We start from the raw sequence: 18,815 nt of genomic DNA, 5'->3' as shown, positions 1-18,815 counted from the left end.
AGTTGAAACCCTCTGAGAGTACTCGATATTTGTTCAGAAATGCCAAGCGATTCTAAATAATGTTTTGGTTTTGTCGTGGACGAATTCTCTTAGCTTTGGCATGCTATAAAACTTGTCAAGAAAAGTTTTTGTAATGACCAAATGATAACTACGCGCGTTCAAAGTTTCTCTGCTTAGAAAATAATTTTTGAACGGATCATTTAACGCCACTCCAGACTGACTTTCGATTGATTGTCGTAAACTCTGAAGATGTGTCGCAATCTCTTCCTGATTTTCTAAGTCTCTTTTCTCATTCTTTTAATTATTATGGTGACATAAATGAGCAATCTAACAACGGTAACTTTGCTTTTTGATTCACTGCGCTGCCCGATAAACGTAATCGAATTCGCTCCATGTCCGACATTTTTATATATTGGTATATCGTTTATGGCGCCGCCTTATTGAAACAATTTTAGGAAAAATCAAATTTTCCCACAAAATGGACTTGTTGAAATGCATGGTTCTTAGTGGTCCCAATTAACACACAAACTTCAAGGATGCATGGCGTTTTGCTTTGCTTTTCCAAGTGATTAGTCAATAACAATTACCGATTGAACAAGAAGAACATGAATTCAAAGGCTAATTAATTATACCGGGTATTAAATATTTATTGCATGGTTAGGTCAGGGAAAGAAAATGAAGATGAAAAAATATGAAAAGAATTCACAGCTAGCGACCAAACATGAAAAGGTAGGCGCCACTGAAGCAAAGGCATTCGCAACGTCGAACTTTGTGGTGTTGCCTAAAATTTGCATTTTTATCTGACCCTATGTGGAAACATAATTTCACAATTTCTGAAACATTATTTGCACCTGGGTGTAGCCAGAGAGCAGGATTTAGCGGAAAGGCGATGGCTTGTTCCGAGTTCAGAACTCAAGCCAAAATCCCGCAACATAAAAATAGCGTCGTGGAGTTAGTGAAACACGTGTCCGACAGTTCAGCGTATAAAGCCGACACTACTGCTTTGTAATGATTCTAGCTTTATATAATTACAAGTGGTATTTGTCATTAGTTCAGTCGGTTTGGCAAGTGTCTTAGTCCAGAGTTTCTTTCGTAAGATATTTTAACTGCGAAAGAAATGTCTACCTATTTGCATAAATTAGGTAAGAATACAAGCGCTGATGTTAGACTGTACTATAAGGACAGACAAACAACCCCTTTCAAATTGAAAATTTTGTCTCAACACGATCTGAGAGAGGCATAATGTTAGTTTGAATTCATCAAACAAAAATCTCATTTGAAAGATTTATTTCTTGTCTTCGCTTTGCAACGGCTTAAATTTGAAATTCTTATTCCCTGTTTGCTCGGACTCCGCAAACCCTCGTTGAAAACATACCGAGCTGGCCTTTCATGAAGCTCTCGCAATTTTGCTTGCGTTGAGAAATTTCATTGACGTCATTGCATGACCTTGTGATTTTAAAAGAGACCTCGGCTTTACAACCTGCTTCCTTGCGTGCTTCCTGTTTTTTTCACTCGCCACATTCCCAAAATCTTGAATTGAAGCCCAATGGAATTTTTGAAGCCTTTAGGAATGTCTGAGCTAAAAGGAGTTTTAGAGACAGACTCCTTTTTTCCCAACAGTTAGAGCAGCTTATTTTATATTGCCCTAGTAAATACAAATAGTACTTCTTGACTTTTTTGGGGGGAAATGTCATGTTCGAAGTGTAAATAAAGATATCTTGGTGATGCTATTATGGGTGTTCCCTCGGGCTCGAGACATCAACCGCTTGTTGGCGCTTCATGCTCGGCTAAACAATCCAGAATTTTCACAGGCACGCTCGTGCGCTTTTTTAAGAAAATTTGCAAACTGCTTTGAATTCATCCGTTTCATGAAGTCAATAACATTAACTGGTATAGCGAAAGATGTTGATTTCTCAGGGACCACATAGCTGTTGCTCTTGTAGCATTCTTCTGTTCGCTTTGATCAACAAGACCTTTTGGTCCACGGCCCATTGTTGTATATCTTACTGTGTCTCGTCTGCTGTCTATGCAAGTGTAACGTAAATATAATTTAGGGACAAATTTGGCTTGGAATCACTTTGGAAACCTTTTTTCGCAAAAATACGGTGTTCCTTCCCATCTCTCCCGGACCCGTTTTATAATTTCTTGCATTATAGCTTTCCACATTTCCGTGTGTCGCAATTTTGTTACCTTCGGCAGGGGTTTATGATCGTATTTTTTGATTACGATGGGCGGGTCTCATTTAATCATTACCTGTCTTAAAATAAACTGCCAGGCTCTCACGCTAACACTGTTTGAACCGGTTTGAACCGGTTTGAACCGGTTTTTGGGTCCCAGATTTCTAAAAAAAGGTGGTTATATATATGTCCCGGGGTATCCAATCGATGAAATCGAGAATCGATGACAATCGATATCAATCAATACCAATCGATATCAATTAATCGATTGATATTGATAATCGATTACCAATCGATGGCGAAGATTCGTGTGGTTATCGATTGGTATCGATTTTCAATAACAATCAATAGATAAATTGATATTGATTGGTATCGATTGGTTGCAGATTGAAGGAATCGGCGCATAAATATCCCATCTTTGTACGCAGTAATTGTAAACACATTTCATTTTAATTCTTTGAACGTTAACAGGAGAGTAAGACTCTCTTCTTTCTCATCAACGCCCCGTCCACAGGTTCCATCTTTTTTTGACAACTCAAAGTTTGTTCCCGTTCTTGCTTGGTTAACAACTTTTGACGCGTTTCCGCGTTCTCCCCTCTTCTTGTCAGCAGTAAACACTTCACGGACGTTCACCTCAAAACGGCAAAGATGATAGCCTTTGGCGATGCACCTTATATTCAGTAAAGCCTCTTCCCGGACTTCTTACGTAGACATATATAATGACACGGAAAGGCGAGGACGGGCAAGTGGGTAATTCGAATACACGTGCATTGGGGTATATTCTTTGCGTTGAGAAGACTGTGGGCTTCCTAAAAATGGCGGATGATCGGACAGGTTCGAGGTTGCGTTGCCAATCGATAGCAATCGATGAACGGTTTTTGTGTGGTTATCGATTGATTATCGATTGACCGATACCAATCGATACCAATTAACTAATTTTATCGATTGATCGATTGGTTTTTCGATCATCGATTTCCATCGATTGCATACCCCAGGATATGTGTGTACGACACTGAGAAATCAGTCCTAACACTATGAACTCCATTTTGGTTTGCCTGTTCGCGTTCACCCTTGGTTCGCTAGCTGCGAAAATTCCAACCGATGTTGACAAGCGTAAAGCGGCTGATCGGAAGCCAGAATCACTTGAGAAGGGAAGCTCGGAACTCCAAGATTCTTCGCTCATCCCCAGAGGATACAACTCGGGTTTGTAAACTTAAATTACAAACGTTGTCACTTTATGCTCGCAGGCGATGATTTTGGCCTTAAATCAAGTATTCTTTACACATAAGACCGCGTAGTTTGAGGGTTCGCGATACAAAAGCCTCATTAATATGAAATGTATTCTCTGTTGCTATTTACAGATCGATGGCGAAAGATAAACTTCTCTCCAGTTTGTTTTGGTGCGAAAGATCAACAGTTTGGCAGGTTCTTCGCTCACTCCGTCTCTGGTAAAAAGCTCGCCGCAGTAAAATTGGTTCACTTGTACGGTTACGTGACGTGCGACACTCGAAAAGTTTCCTACTGGTCCTACTGGGGATGCCAAGGTGTTTCTTTCTATTCCGCTGAAAACATCAACGTTGTCATAACAACCACGACCAATCATGTTCTTTTGCCGCCAGACCAGTTCATTGTTAATCACGGTGGTAAGTTTTCCAAAGTCCCCGGATACACCTCGGTCTCCCCGGAGCTTGAGTTGTCGTTTTTCAACCCTTATTCGGTCCAGTCAGGCCAAGAACTCCGCCTGTGGTACGGAGAAGATTTGATGAATGTTTACGAGGGAGACAACGGGGGAACAGCCTGCGTTGATATTTACGCTCTCTATGTCTGAGACATCCTGGCATGGGCGTTTTCAGATCCTAACAGATTTTGTAGCTTCGTTAAGGGGACTTTATTATACTAGCTTTTTACCCGTAAGTTGGCCGTAATCTTGGCTAACAGTTTTCAGGACCTTTTGCTATGCCTAGTTGGAGCGGATAGAAAAAAAAAATTGTAATTTCACTGGTTTTTGACTTATTTGCATCTTGATTAAGAAAAGGGTTTTCGGATTTAAAACGCTTAACAATGTAATAATTTAAAAACTTGTTACGGACTGTATGGCAATAATCTAGACCATAAGGGACATAAAATTTGGGACTTGTTTTTCATTTCATTTGCACAAGTTCAAATAAACTGCGGGCATAAAAGGAAAGACTTGTTCCGTGTTATCGTGGTTTGCCTTTCGCTTGCACGATTTTTCCTGCTTTTTTTCAAACGTAGACGTATAGGCAATTTAGCTGCTTTCGTTATAGCGGGATTCCGGAAAATCATCAACATTTAGATTCTCCTTTCCATGTTAGTACATAGCCAGCCGGAAAGGTGACGAGAATTAGAAAAATCATCATGCCGTGTTCCAAAGACCTAAAAAGTAAAAATAATTTCATGAAAATACAATTTTTAGCAAAAGGAAGAACATTGAGAAAAAACCCTGTCAAAATACCGTTGCTATGGAAACGTCAGTTTCTGATCTCAAGACATGTCATACCAAATTTTTCCCGGATGAAGTTGCAAAGTTACTGACCGCTTTTTACTGTCTTAGACAGCGCCGGCACTTTTCTGAATCGTCCCCTCTCCCAGTTACATCAGGCAATGACCGGCTAAGAAAATATCCCACTCAGAGGAAGGGGACTGAAGCAAATCTAGTTCTCAGTAAACGGGCAAGAATTCACTGTAACTGAATACCCCACAGCCGGACTGGTTTTTATCTATCTGGAACAATTTCAGAATAAAGTCAGCTAGTCGAACGCATCGTAATTGTGTTTTCAACATCACTTTTCAAAATTCCTAACTTTTTCCAGATAAAAGTAGGGCTTTCCCTGACCAAATAAATACAAAATGACAGATCTAGTAGCGGTTTCTGGCCTCACCTGAGCTGTCCCATCTACTCCTTCATAAGTTTTCACCAAATTTTCGTTCTTCATTAATGAAAAATATCCCACTGAGATCACAGTGACCCCAAATGTTTCTTCCAGTCTTCAATGGCAATTTCCACCCCAGACTGCCCCATACATATCAAATTGTATTCTTTCAGGCTTTGTTTTTGATTATTTCTTTCCAAAGTTTCGAGAAATTAAAACGCGAGTTGATTGCGGCAGCATTATACAAAAATGTTTAAAAAACAGTTAATACCGAGGAAGGTACAATCAAATCAAATTCTCGAATAAAGTCTCAAATAAAAAGGTGTAATTACCAAGGAACAAAAGTGACCAAAATTTGGTCCTTGCGACTCGTCCCACAAAATCAAACTGGTTTGAAAAAAAAACTTTCTTGAAATGTTACCAAATTCTTTTCATTAAGTCTGCGCACACTTTTAATTTTTTTAGTTTTCTTTATTTGTATAGTAAGCAATTCTAAGAATGCCTTGGAACTGTAGCTTGTATTTGGAGACCGTTAATGTGGAAAACCTGTATACTGGGAGGGCCAATGACTATAAAAATCCAATCAAAACGCTTTGTCGTCCGTCCGAAATAACCGTGTAAAGGGTCATGAAACTCGTTAAGTACCCGATGGTGTTGTCTTTTTCTATAACGATCGAGTACAGTGTATGAATTTACAAGTACTCGTAAAGATTGCTGCCCCATCTAGCTCGTTCGATGAGACATTGAGCGCACATCGCAATGTTTCGTTGTGCATTTACACGTCACACATTGGACAGAAGTATGTCGCGTTATTAGCCAAATAAAGGCTGCTAGGACACCCCGTTAATCTGCATCAGAATGAAACTCGAATATATAGCAGGGACAATTTTGCTGGCCAGTTACAGCAGATGTACGGTGCTGGCATTGCATCTAACGCTGATTAACACAAATACAAATCGTTTACACGGAAAGAAAAGCATTTGAACTTTGGTTTAGTGCAACTAAGCACAACATAGAAACATCCGCCTCAGAACATTGTTTCAAGACGCTATGATTAATCTAAGTCCCCCAAGTTAGTGTCTTGCATTCTCTTGACGAAAGCCTTCTTTTCCTTGGCTACATCAAGAGGCTCTCGCTCTATTGTCGATCCAACCTGTTCAGCCAGTTTTTGAAGCGTTTCCCAAGATGGACCGAGCGATGACTGGGAATCGGTTCCGGCGCTGAGCCCCGATTCTCTTGGTTCAGCGGTGTCAGGATTTGGTCCGGTTGTCCCGTCACGGACCCCAACAGGTGGCATTTCCTTGATCAGCGGGTTGAAATTTTCTCCATTGCCTTGAAAGTCAGTTGCAGTGTCAAGCCCTTCGATAAGAGGCCTAGTAGGTTTGTCTGGCGGGTTACTGAGCCGCCCAAATCTCTCGTTAATCTCTTCAATGACAGGTCTAGAAGGCGAGGTGTAATCCTGGCTTATTACTGAGAGGTCGTCATCTGCAAATTCTTGGATAAGAGGTTTTCCTTTTGACTCTAAGTTATTGTCCAGTTCTTCAATAAGAGGTTTTCTCTGACACGGTAGTGAATTAGAGAGAAAAAAAAACCACAAGAATAAGAGAAGTAGTTTCATTGTTGTTTTCCTTTCTTCAACAAAGGAAATGCACGCGTATGTAAAAAAGGGAGGCAGGCGCCTATCTCGTTTCCCTAGCAAGGAATTGGATTTTCTACCTCTTTCTACCTGGGATTTTCTACCTCTTCTGGATGGGATGCTAGCACATCATTCCCAGCATTTAATTCTTCGGTACCCATTTAGTCACCTGGGTGGTGAGAGGCACTGTGAAAGTGAAGCGTCTTGCCCAAGAACACAACACAGTGTTCTCGACCAGGGTTCGAACTCAGACCACTCGATCCGCAGTCCAGCACGGTAACTTTGCATTTGCCCACCCCGCCTCCACTGTGATAAAAAGATATCTGTACCATCAATTCCACAGTAGACTAAGAAAAAAAGTGATTTTGCGACCAACAAGTGAACCATTTTTGGGTTCACAAAAGTGCTTAGTAGTTGTCCTAAATTTAGTTCCCTCTTTAGCTGCTGTCAATCATGATCGCTAACTGGAAGCGAAGTTTGCATGTGGGACTATCGTCAACGAGACATTGTTCGACAAGTTTCGGTAACTTTCGTATTCATGATCGACTGCAACACAAACTCGACAAAAGCTGAAGGAAAGCGAACCTCGAAAACATTATCTTGAATTTTCAAGTGCGCCGTTCATAATCTATCGAAATCCTCGCTAATCTAAACTATCCTCATTCCTGTTTGATTTCTCATCTCCCATTTGGCGTTTTTCTACGTCATTAAAACATCACCTTTAGGTTCTCATTAAATTCAATTGTACGTCACTTAACTGAGAGACATGCCTAGCAGGTAAACTCACTTTGCTATGACTCGAGTTTAAACTGCGAATGAAGAAAGGATCCTTGACATCTACTTCCTCGAGCTCAGGTAAATCCTACAAAGAAATACAGTTCATAGTAAACACTTTTGGATTTCCACTGTTTCCTTGAGCGACTTCATCGACACAGTTGAAATAGTCTGAGAATACATTCTGTACACCATCTTGGTCTGCATAAAATCTTAATGGCTCATATGGATTAGACTGGCACTTGTCTCCTGTTTCCAAACCATGGTTGAAGCGACTAGAAGTAGTTCGAACTCTCCGAATAAAACTCATGGGTGATCGATGCTTGTCCATCCCATTTATTAACCTGAGTGGAGAGAGTCGCTGCGAGAGCGAAGTGTCTTGTTCAAAAACCCCACACTTAGAGCCCAGGCTGATCTCGAATCCAGACCGCTTGATCTGAAATCCGTTCCACTACATTTAATCATTAGGCTGGCGCGCACGTCGCCAACGTAAACTGCTCCTTCAAGCTCCCATTTCAAAGTATAAATTCTGCTTACTGATTGCCATAAATATCTTCAAAGTTTGTACTGAGAATTTGGAGGTTAATCAAAACAACATCTCTCAGTTGATGTTTTTCGTTATTCTCATCACTAGTTCGCTGGTAATCCCTTCAAAAGGTTAGGAGGAATTCGGTTTTGGTCACCGTAAGTAGTTTAGAATCATAAACTAACCTCTTGGGGATCAGGAAAATCACTTGAACCGTTTCTCGGTACCTCACTCAGTGATATTGTTTCAATGTCGTCATCTGAGAAAGAAAGAAACGAAAAAAGGTGAAAATAAAAAAAGGAAATTATTACATGAGCAAACTGATCCATGGCTAAAAGGAGCCTTTTGATTGGTTGCTTGAGCGGTCTGAGTAGTACAAGGGTGAACCGCTCACCAACTGGTTTTGACGACATCAAAGACTTTTGATACATCTTTGGCACATCAAAGATTGCACAAATAGCTGGACTAATGCACTCTACTGCTCAGCGCCTACATACCTTCCAGTTCAGTGATCAACGCTCCTTTCCCTTTACTTTGCTCTTCTTTACCTGAAAAGAAAGATGGGGGTCCAGTAGAAAATTGGTGAGATCAGAGCAAGCATTTAAAAAAAGTAGTGAAGTTTACGTAGGGCTTATATCACGACCTCTGTAGCATGAATCAGCTATAATAATAGGAGTATTTCTACACACCCCTAGATGGGAAGCTGGTTCCCCCCCCCCCCCGTCTTCCCAGCTTAAATTCACCGCTACCCATTTGAACACCTGGGTGGAGAGAGGCACTGTGAGAGTAAAGTGTTGTAAAGGCCACCCTGCTTCCAACGATAGAACAGCTCAAATTACTCTTGGTAATTCACATTGGGAAGTACTCCTGTCCTAACTCCTCTTTGCCAGGAAAAAATATGTGGTGAACGCCCTTTTTTTATAGCCTGAGGACTGATTGATTTCAACCGGACGATAAACGTCCATTCAGTAAGTTGGGAAACGGCAGTTGCATTTCAAAATAAGCAAAATTATGACTGCCATGACCATTTCTGACTCTATTCATACTGCTGTTTTCATTCTTTATTTATTTAACTTGTTCTCAAACTAGTTACATATACTCGTTTAATTTGCGAATTACCTGTATCCATGACTATCTCTGTTATCATTGGACCAGCCCTCGTTTCTTCATATGCTCGAGACCCGCCAAAGATCCCACGATCACTAAACAGTTGGCTCTTTGCTCCTACGCTAACAGTCTCAATCTCCTCACCGGACTGCTGGTCAGGCACTGAAGCTGAATTGGTAGATTTAAATTCCTCACTGTCGCCTTGAGCGCTGAGGTCAGCAGTGTCACGTTCAACATCACATGACTTGACCTCAGTCTCCTGTGCTTCTTGGGTGGGTATTGGTAGCTGCTCAGTGTTTTGACTGTCTTCGCTGTCACTTGCATCACACGCTCCCTCGCTGATGTCTGAAGATTCTTCTTCCTTTTCTTCATTTGAGGCATTATTCTTCTGTTTGATTAAAAATAAAACAGCAAAAGCAAAGTGCATTAAAGCGAGAAAAGTTTGCTACCAAATCTCTCTTATTTCACTAAAGATGGAAGAATGCACAATTTAATATACCAAAAAGTGGTCTGTAATGGAACAACCGACACAATTACATGAATGCATGTTAATAACAATACCAGTAATGTGTAATCAAACTAAGATCAATGTTTACTGCAAGAATCTGCTGACCTACTCAAAAGTGCATGTCTGATCTGATCGCCCAGGGGGGAAACTCCCGTATGAAAGAGACGGGGATGCTCCTCGTCTCCCTTATGGGGGCAAATCACAAACTTTGTTCTCAGTTAGGCTGTTAAGGACAAAAATCCAAACGTTTCAGACGGCGAGGTATCTTTTGGGTTGTATGCAAAAGAATTAAAATCAAAAACGACATCATACTGTTTTGGTGGTCTACAACTGTAAGTAATTTATGTAAAAAAGAAATTAGTTGTGATGTCCCTCCGGCTATCATTCAACAGCCCCTTTTAAAGTGGTATCTTTTTAGCTGTCAAATAAAGCTTGAACCACGCCCAAACTGGTATCCTATAGGGGCTAATAATTTAACATTTCTGGCGAACGTCTCTGTCCCTTTCATATAGGATCCCCCCAGCGTGATCTGATTTGACAGATTGGTTGTTGAAAGGCATAATGAATAATTTATAACATAAGCAGAATGGACAACAATCTGGTACATCAAACTCAAATTAATAAAGAACAAAAAAAGTTGATTGGACCCTTTTACTGGTTAAATGTTTTTCTACGTATGTTCTTGCATTTAATTACAATACAAATGGAGTTGTTTAGTAAAGCATCATGTCTGCATATTCCAACGAACAAAAGAGCATGTTCAGTTCTTACATTTTCTTGATTTCTTCCTTCTCTCATTTTCGACAATGCTGAGGAAAGGAATAAAAACTTATGGTAAGAGAAGATTAAAAAGTATTGTTAGTAAGCACTGCTAGGGTACATGTAAAATCAGTCCACACAAAAGAACAAAGAAGAACCACAAAATAAAGTGCAGTCACATAATAATATAATTTCAAATAAATTTATCTTCTTGCACATTCACCTTGCATAAAGCTTACCATTCACACTGTCCATAATTTTTTGCTGCTCTCTTGTAATCCACCGCTCTCTTTCTTCTCTTTCAGCCTCCACTCCTCCCTTCTCCCTAGAATTCAAAGACATTAATAAATTGATAAAAGTCACCTGTGTGGATAAAAATGCACGTGTTCGTAATCCATTCCAGCCCTGATTAAAACAAGTTCACCTGGCTTGAGCTCGTGATCCAATCAAAAACCAGCACTTGGTCAGCGATCAACTTCTCTAAACTTCAGCCCATGATATAGTAATGTGATACTGGTTAGCAGATTCCTTGATTTGACAGGTGTCAAATTGACAATAACATGGATGTCAAAGATGTATGCTATAAGCCAAGGCTGCATGTCTCTGTCAACCAGTTAGCTGGAGTCTAGCATCACCTCATTGCACAATGTTGCCCTCGTTGTACGTACACACCTCAAGGCAATACCACCAGCCAAGATGAGAATGAGAATTCCTATGTGTATCGTGCTCTGCTTGGTGACCCTTTGGGCCACTGGAGCTCCGCTATCAGACATCCTTTACAGACAATTAAAATGATATATCCCACATGTGAGCATATCATTTTTATCCCCACATGTGTGATTTCATTTTTGTCCCTTTAACTTGCCCTTGAAATTTGTTGGTGTATGATTAAAAACATCTTCGGATCTTCTTCAGAAATCTTTCATTGGCAATCTTTGGCAATCTTCAGAAATTTTTGGGAAATTTTGGAAATGTTGGGAATCATTCCTCTGGCCTTCAGACAGCTTTCAGAGAATCTTCAGAAATCATCAGAAAGTGGTCAGAAATCTTTTGAGAATTGCCAAAAACATTGTTATCTGATTATGAGAATTTTATATAATAGACAGAAAATTATATGGTTGCTTGAAGATACTAAATTTCTCATCCCATGTTGAAAAATCTTTCTCAACACTCAAAGAGAAATTTTGTATCCTGTGCAGCCATGTAAATATCTTTTATATGTGAATTAATTCTCACCATGCTTCTGCACAGGCTCGTTCTCTTGGGAACACTGGTCGGTCATCAAGGTATCTCAGGCCTTTCTGTATCAAAAGGACATTGAACACACATAGTTATTCCGTTAGTATCTAAACGGACTTGGTTGATTTAGAATCTTGACAAGAATCTAAACAGAGATTCTAAGTATATTTTTCAATTGTGTGAACTTATGTGCTGTTCTGGATTAATAATATCCAGACCCCTCCCACAGAGGGTTCTTTGCTTTGACCTACCCCCTCACCCACCCCCAAATTCCAGTTTTGGTTCATACTTTCCTTTAAAAATGTTGGCTTTTGAGGTCCGCCCCCCCCCGCCCCCCTTCACTTGGAATTTCCAAATGATATAACCCTTCTTGGAAATTTCCTGGTAACTTACTGTCATTTATTGCAAAGTAACGTACGTGCGTTCTTCACACTTGGTAATCAATATGTCAGATTTTATCATTTCATAGGAAATGGCCTTTTGCATTGTTAAACAGTCACTGATCTATACATAACATTTTCAACTCACCCCCAGCCCCCATTCCCCACCCTCATGTGAAAGAATTGATGTATTAAAGCTTCATCCCAACACTGCAACTCTCACGAACTTTTTCAACCAAAGAACTGCTCATCTTAATTTCAGCCGTCCCCCTTAAAATGTCAGGATCTCCCTCTAACCTCATAACAAAGCAAGTTTCCTGGTCATATAAAATTTTGAAAAACACTTTAAATTTCTAGCCTGTCCTGCATGACCAGTCATCATAGACAAAAATATAAACATATATAAGTATCAACATTAAAAAGGTGGCATATGTGACATATTCATCAGAATAAAACAATTCACTCACTATTTTGATGATGAATGTTTTCCTGTAATTCTTGATTTTCTTGATGACAGGGTTACCCATCATGTTAAGAACATGCTATTTGAGGAAGGAAATTAAAGCAATCTTATTACTTTAAATAATTTTGAATTTGATCAAAGTACAAGAACTTGTTAAACAACTGATGAATGTATTTCAATTGATCATAGAAATAGTCACAGCACTGTACAGGTGAAATAATTTATACGTACTTGCTGTATGTACATATGTACACTAAATGGGCTGTACTGAATTCAAGTATCAAAGTTTGCAAATGTTTATTCTCAACAGACTTACAAGATTTTTCATGGAGGCAAAGACTTCTAAGACATCAGGATCATCTATTCTGTTGTGTGACACATCCACAACACTGAGGACAGACATAAACAGTTACTCTGTTAAACAGTTTTGAAATATTACTGCAATAACAATTTATTGTAATCACTTCTAAAACGAAAAATATCATCTCATTTGTTCAACATCCAAAAATCAAATCTAATTTTAGTTATCTATTTTTAAAAAATTAAAATTTTTCCAAACTCAAGAAACAGACTTGTTCTCATCTGGTAATTAACATATAAGTGAACATTTTTAAGCCAAATAAAAGAATTTCTCTTTATTGTTTAAATTCAGCCATTATAGTAATAAATAGGGTATCAATTAGGCCATTTTGGACATAAAAAGGGGGTTGATTTTGGCCGTTTTGGTCGTACAGGTAAATGGTGGTTTTTGCACTCAATTAAATTGGGAATGATTTTTAGGAGAAGCTAGTTTTTCATCATTATTCATAAGGCCATCAACAGAAGCCCTTCACAATGCCTTTATAAACTTAACATCAGTCTGAACTAGGTAACTAATTATAAGGCAGGTCTGAAACAGGGTATTGATTAAAGGGTGAGGTCATAAATAGGGTTACCGTATCAAATTTTTGGTCAGGTCATAAATAGGGTAGGGAAAATCAATGATTTTTGTCATAAACAGGGTAAGGGTTTTGGGAAGTAGGCTGCACAACCCCACAAAATTTTTTTTTTTTTGGGGGGGGGGGGGACTTCATAAAGTTATGAAAATTCGGACCAGCTTTAATCCTATGGTCCAATTTATTGATAATATGCAGACTACAGAATATAGTTCCAGAAGTATCCACACCCACTATCAGAAGGACACTGTATAATGCACAAAATATCTGAGGGGTGGAGTGGGGATCACAAACCTCCTGATGATTCCAAATCAAACAACCTTCTTCATGGAGGGTCAGGATCAATATTTTCTGGAGAAACACATTGTTAAAATGAATATACTGTACCTCAGATTATGACATTCTCCTAAATGTTTCAGGTCATCTGCTGTTGATAAACGGTTGTGTGATATCTGTAGTGTGCTCAGTTTGGGGATGGCACCTGCAGTGGTGCAAAGAAAACAAAGAGAATCAGAATTTTGCCATTTGATCATGAACAACAAGAGAGAATAGAATCTGACTGATCAGCGATCCAGTGTGTACTTTTACTTGTCAGGAAATGCAAAGATGTGGTTTGGTTTTCTAAGCTACTGTACAGTGCAGAACAAGCAAGATTACCATCCTTTAGTGTATATGTATCTGTGAAGATGGAAATTATGCTAGATACTTTATAATTAATTCCAAGACATTTCACTAATCAGAAAACAACTTAAACTGACTGCGTAATAAAGACTATTGTAAAAAGTACAGCAAGAAACATATAATTTGGTTTTGAAATAAAGTGCACTTTTGATTAGGAGGTACTGAAGAAGTTTGGAAAGCAATATAAACTCAACAGAAGTACAACTTACTTATATTTTCAATTTTGTAAATGGTGTTATTGCTGACATTAAGAGTGTCCAGCAGTTGTAGATGATCCAAATTATCTATCTTTGACAGAAGGTTCTGCTGCAAATACCTGGTAAATAGATTTAGATAAAGTGACATTCGATTTCAGTGCAACTACTCCAACCAAGGCCACCCGACCAAATCTTCCTCAAATTTATTGAGTGAAAATTGAGGAGGTTAAGAATAGTTTTCCAACAAATTATCCCTGTAATCGAGTGGTACATTGCAAAGGCAACAGATTTTGTTGGATGACCTTGGTAGGAGAAGTTGCACTGTAAGAAAATGGCTTGAATGCCTTTAAAACTATTATTAATAGCAACTTTCAGTATTTAAGACTCTTTAGAATGAAGGATGACTGTGTTACATTATGCAGTACATCTTTGATATATTTCCAGTTACAGTGTACATGTTCTAAACATCAAGATTGGTTACATATAATTACCTACTGCATGTACATGTATGCAGTTAAAGGGGCCCTGTGATAATTGCATGGCCGTTGTGTTTTACATGGGGCATACATGCATTACTATAATAGCATGATTACAATCTCTTGAGTATTACCTGAGTCACTAGCCTAAAAAAAATTAAACCTGGGAGGTTGCCAATTTTGCATAAAAACTAGAGCTCTACCAATTAACCACAAAAATGCAACAAATATTCCAAAATCCTCCCCTCCCCCTGCCAGACATGCAAAAAAAAAAAAACAAACAAAAAAAAAAACCAGCCAATTGAGAGTGGAAAATATACTTTAAATTAAGTGTTTTCCTAATAACATCTGGGAGATTTGGTGACCCATATGGGAGATTTGGGAGAGTTGTCATGGATGCACAGTGTACATGTATCATAACTGGTACTCTTGGCGTCTAAATTAATGATAAAAAGAAACTGAAAATGGCAATTCTAAGCTTTCAGAAGCTATTCATGATGCAATTGCACCCAAGAGAGTCGAGGAGAACTCAACAATGATGTCATGCTCCTCACCTGCAACTTGGGCTCAAAGAGCAAACTTCTGAATTCTATTAAGCTTTGCTTGAGCATGGTACCTTATAACTGTACATATCATTGGAAAATGCCTTTATTGCTGAATTATGTTATATGTACTATTTCCAAAACGAGAGCGAGTGTTTCACCGAGAAACAAATGAAAGCACAAGGCCGCAGGCCGAGTGCTTTTATTGTTTTGAGGTGTTTGGATACCCCGATGAAACACGAAGCATGAGTTTTGGAAATAACTTCTCATGACCACTCTTAAAGAAATAATAAACAAAGACTTCCAATTAGAATTGTTCGCTGTCTAACATTCCTTCCTCGATAATTTCAATATCAATGATATTTTTTTACCGGCGTAATTAATTTGCATTTATGGTGCGATTTAATTTATTCTGAGATGTGAAAGTTGCTGCAGTTGCCAGCATTTACAAGTTGTCATTCAGTCAGGATGTATATCGCAAGAAAGTTGTTCGAGAGATTTTGGTAGCCGAAAAGTGTGGAGGATGAGAAGAAAAGTGTTGATAATGTAGTACCGAAAGCAACAGCTTATAAAGCCAAATGGTTGTGTAAGGTTTTCGAGGAATGGAAACCGCATCGATTAGTGAAGTCCTGTACTTTGGAACCCGGTGGTCTTTTTACCACGAAAGACTTTGAAGAAAGAGTGCAAACTTTGGAAACGGCCATTACAGATATGCCTGCATGCAGTCTCAACTACTGGCTGTCGAAGTTTGTTCAAGAAGTAAACAATTCTTCTGGGGAACGTTATCCTTCCCGTTAGTTGTACTCGATTATTTGCGGACTGAAGCGCCACCTTTCTGATGTAAATGGAAGTGCTGCATTGAACCCTTTGGACATGTCCGACCGAAGGTAAGTTACATTTTTTGGGGATAAAATTTGGTTTGCGTAAACTACTTGTGTGCATTGTTTTTAATACTACTTTTTTTCTTTCGCTTTCTTAGGTTTGTGACATTTTGGCGTGTTTTGGATGCAGAAATGAAAGAAGCAACGCGAATGGGTGTGACTTTGAAAACAAAAGGAGACACACTGTAAAAGCTTACTTCTGAGTAATAAATATTCATTGATTTTGTGCAAGTTTCATTGTGCATATTTTAGTGGTATATACCACTCTCACTGGAGAGTGGTATACTGTTTTTCATTGGGTATCCAAACACATGCACGTGATGTGGTATACATCTTGTGGTTGGTAGTTGACCTTATGAATTATTAATGAGTTTGAGAAATATGGGTTATTGACCAAGCTTGTTCAGTCAAGATGGCTGAATATTGGCCAAGTTCTTTTTTTTTTTTTGCGTGTTTATGGTTTGATTGAGCGGGCAAGATAGCACCATCTTGTCCACTCTCAGTCTGGTAGCCAGTCACAGTGTAGGATTTGGTTCACCTTGCCCACTCACTGAGCTAGCCAAATAATAAAGTATAATAACAACACATACTGTAAGTCATCAGGCCAGTTTCTTAGTAGAAGCACTAGAAAAAATACTTACAAGCATCGCAGCTCTTTCTGATTGTCCAGATTTTCAATCTTGTGAATTCCATTACATTCCAGCCAAAGACATTTCAGTCCTGTATATTCTTCAAGGTTTTCTATCTTGGCAAAGCCTGCAGCAACAATTTTAAAAAACTTGCTAACATTTTGCACATTTACAATACAATAAAATAAATGTACAACAGGTGCAAACAAATGCTTAATTGAGAAGTACAGGTCTTAAATATTTTGTTAATTTTCAAGGGTCACATAGCCTCCAAATTTTTACAACACCTTCTCTGTCAGCATTTCTTTCACAAAGCCATAGTAAGAAACTCTCAGACTTGCAGGAAAAACACTATTCCCCAGGTTTCTCACAAAGTCTAAACTTGCCATTAACAACCCCTGATATATATAATGTATCACCATAGAAACAACCACCATGTACAGTGGCTGCAAGTCTCATGGTTAACAAGCTTAACCAAGTAGCTGATAATATAGGAATGGCCATTTGAAAAATTTAGTTTGCTCCTCGACACAGAGGAGAGATGAAATCACACTGAAGCCAAGGGATGTGTTAATAATAATTATTTGTACCAAATATAGGACAGAAGCTCAAGAAGGCTGGATCTTTCCCCTATTTTGAAAACAGAAGACCAATTAAGGCAGGCCTCTGTTACGAAAAATTGTCTAAGTCAATTTCTAGAACAATCTAGAACCGGAAGTCATTCAGCTGTGACCAATTTGTATAAGAACATTCCAGAACATTCTAATCCTTATGTAATTACTCAGATTAGAAACTGTGTCAAACTACTTAATTTAGCTCCTAACAGAAGTTTCTAGAACTATAAGCCTCATGTATATTAAGGCGAGAGTTTCTTCTGTAAGAGAGATTAATTCAAATTTGAAGAAGCTTAGTGCTGTAAATTCATGAAGTTACCTTACGGAAATAAATTAGTTTGTTGCTGATACGAGCAATCCTGAGTTCTGTCTAGAAACAACCCTGCTCTACAACGATACTCGTAACAGCCTCCATAATTTCTGGTAAGAAGTTTAAATCGCTCCACCATCAGTCAAGTACTCCTTTATTTTTTGCGCAATAAAAAGGACCCTTTTCATTCATGTGTGTGACCTTGTTTGCTCAAAATGAAAGTGTTTTTCTTTAACAAATAAAGAGCCCTAAGCCGTGTATAAAACATGACAGGCATTTGAGAACACGAGGGAAATGTAGAAAACACAAGCCACAGCTGAGTGTTTTTCTACATTTCAAGTGTTCTCAGTTGATGGGGACGTAGGGCTGTAACCACGACAACTTTCTTTTGGTGAGTACCACTACCACTTTTAAAAAAATGAATATAATATATAGCATATCTTCATCTGCATCTACATTTGTTGAGTCAGCAGAAACTATATACAGTAATCGCCCTAACTTTTACATAATAATTATAACATACTGCTAATTAAAACATTGAATTTAATATAAAAATACACATAAAAATGTAAATAATAAAATAATAATAAAATTAAAAAATCAAAAACACTAGTGATGTCTAACTAACTAAACTTATAAGTAATTGCTTAATTTAGACTCGAAACTTTGTAAAGATTCTGAGGCTACAACATATTAGAGGGAAGACTATTCCTCTAGGAAAAAAATATTCGTAACATGATTTTGATGTACTATGCTTGATGGACTACATACCTTTGTAGTGAAGGTAAAGCACATCATTTAGATACGGTGTTCTGTACAATTTATGATCTTTGCAAAGTTGGAATAAGACCTTCTTTGTAATCCTGTTAGGTTCAACCATATCAAACAAATACAAAAGTGAGCATGTGTCAAACACATGTATTCAGTCTATGAGCAATATTTCCCCTCTTTTTACCTTGGATAGTTGTCTTCTTCTTTTTGAATTTTCTCGTCCATTAAAACGGCAGTTGGCATGACTTAAAAACGATAAATGTACACGATACAACACCTCTAACTACACATTTTCAATATGGCGCCCACAAGATAC

General features: G+C 38.5%; 2 protein-coding genes across 2 annotated transcripts; one reads left to right on the top strand and one right to left on the bottom strand.

The window, feature by feature from the left end:
- Positions 1-1,978: 1,978 nt before the first annotated feature.
- Positions 1,979-4,029, top strand: LOC145499984 (uncharacterized). The gene is made up of 2 exons (XM_081479501.1): positions 1,979-3,380; positions 3,539-4,029. Exons 1-2 carry the CDS (start codon positions 3,212-3,214, stop codon positions 4,003-4,005), a joined length of 636 nt encoding a protein of 211 aa, XP_081335627.1. The 5' UTR covers positions 1,979-3,211; the 3' UTR covers positions 4,006-4,029.
- A 1,568-nt stretch (positions 4,030-5,597) lies between these two features.
- LOC145499977 (uncharacterized) lies at positions 5,598-18,810 on the bottom strand. Its single transcript, XM_081479495.1, has 15 exons — positions 18,684-18,810; positions 18,500-18,591; positions 16,817-16,931; positions 14,289-14,395; positions 13,786-13,879; positions 12,780-12,852; positions 12,468-12,542; positions 11,618-11,682; positions 10,621-10,706; positions 10,394-10,431; positions 9,127-9,502; positions 8,505-8,555; positions 8,193-8,266; positions 7,495-7,569; positions 5,598-6,629 (listed from the first exon to the last, which is right to left on the bottom strand). Exons 1-15 carry the CDS (start codon positions 18,740-18,742, stop codon positions 6,126-6,128), a joined length of 1,884 nt encoding a protein of 627 aa, XP_081335621.1. The 5' UTR covers positions 18,743-18,810; the 3' UTR covers positions 5,598-6,125.
- Positions 18,811-18,815: the final 5 nt, after the last annotated feature.

Source organism: Orbicella franksi, chromosome 10 (genome assembly GCF_964199315.1).
Source record: "Orbicella franksi chromosome 10, jaOrbFran1.1, whole genome shotgun sequence".
NCBI lineage: Eukaryota > Metazoa > Cnidaria > Anthozoa > Scleractinia > Merulinidae > Orbicella > Orbicella franksi.
Note: the sequence above shows the minus strand (reverse complement) of the source record. Positions and strands in the feature narration are given on the sequence as shown.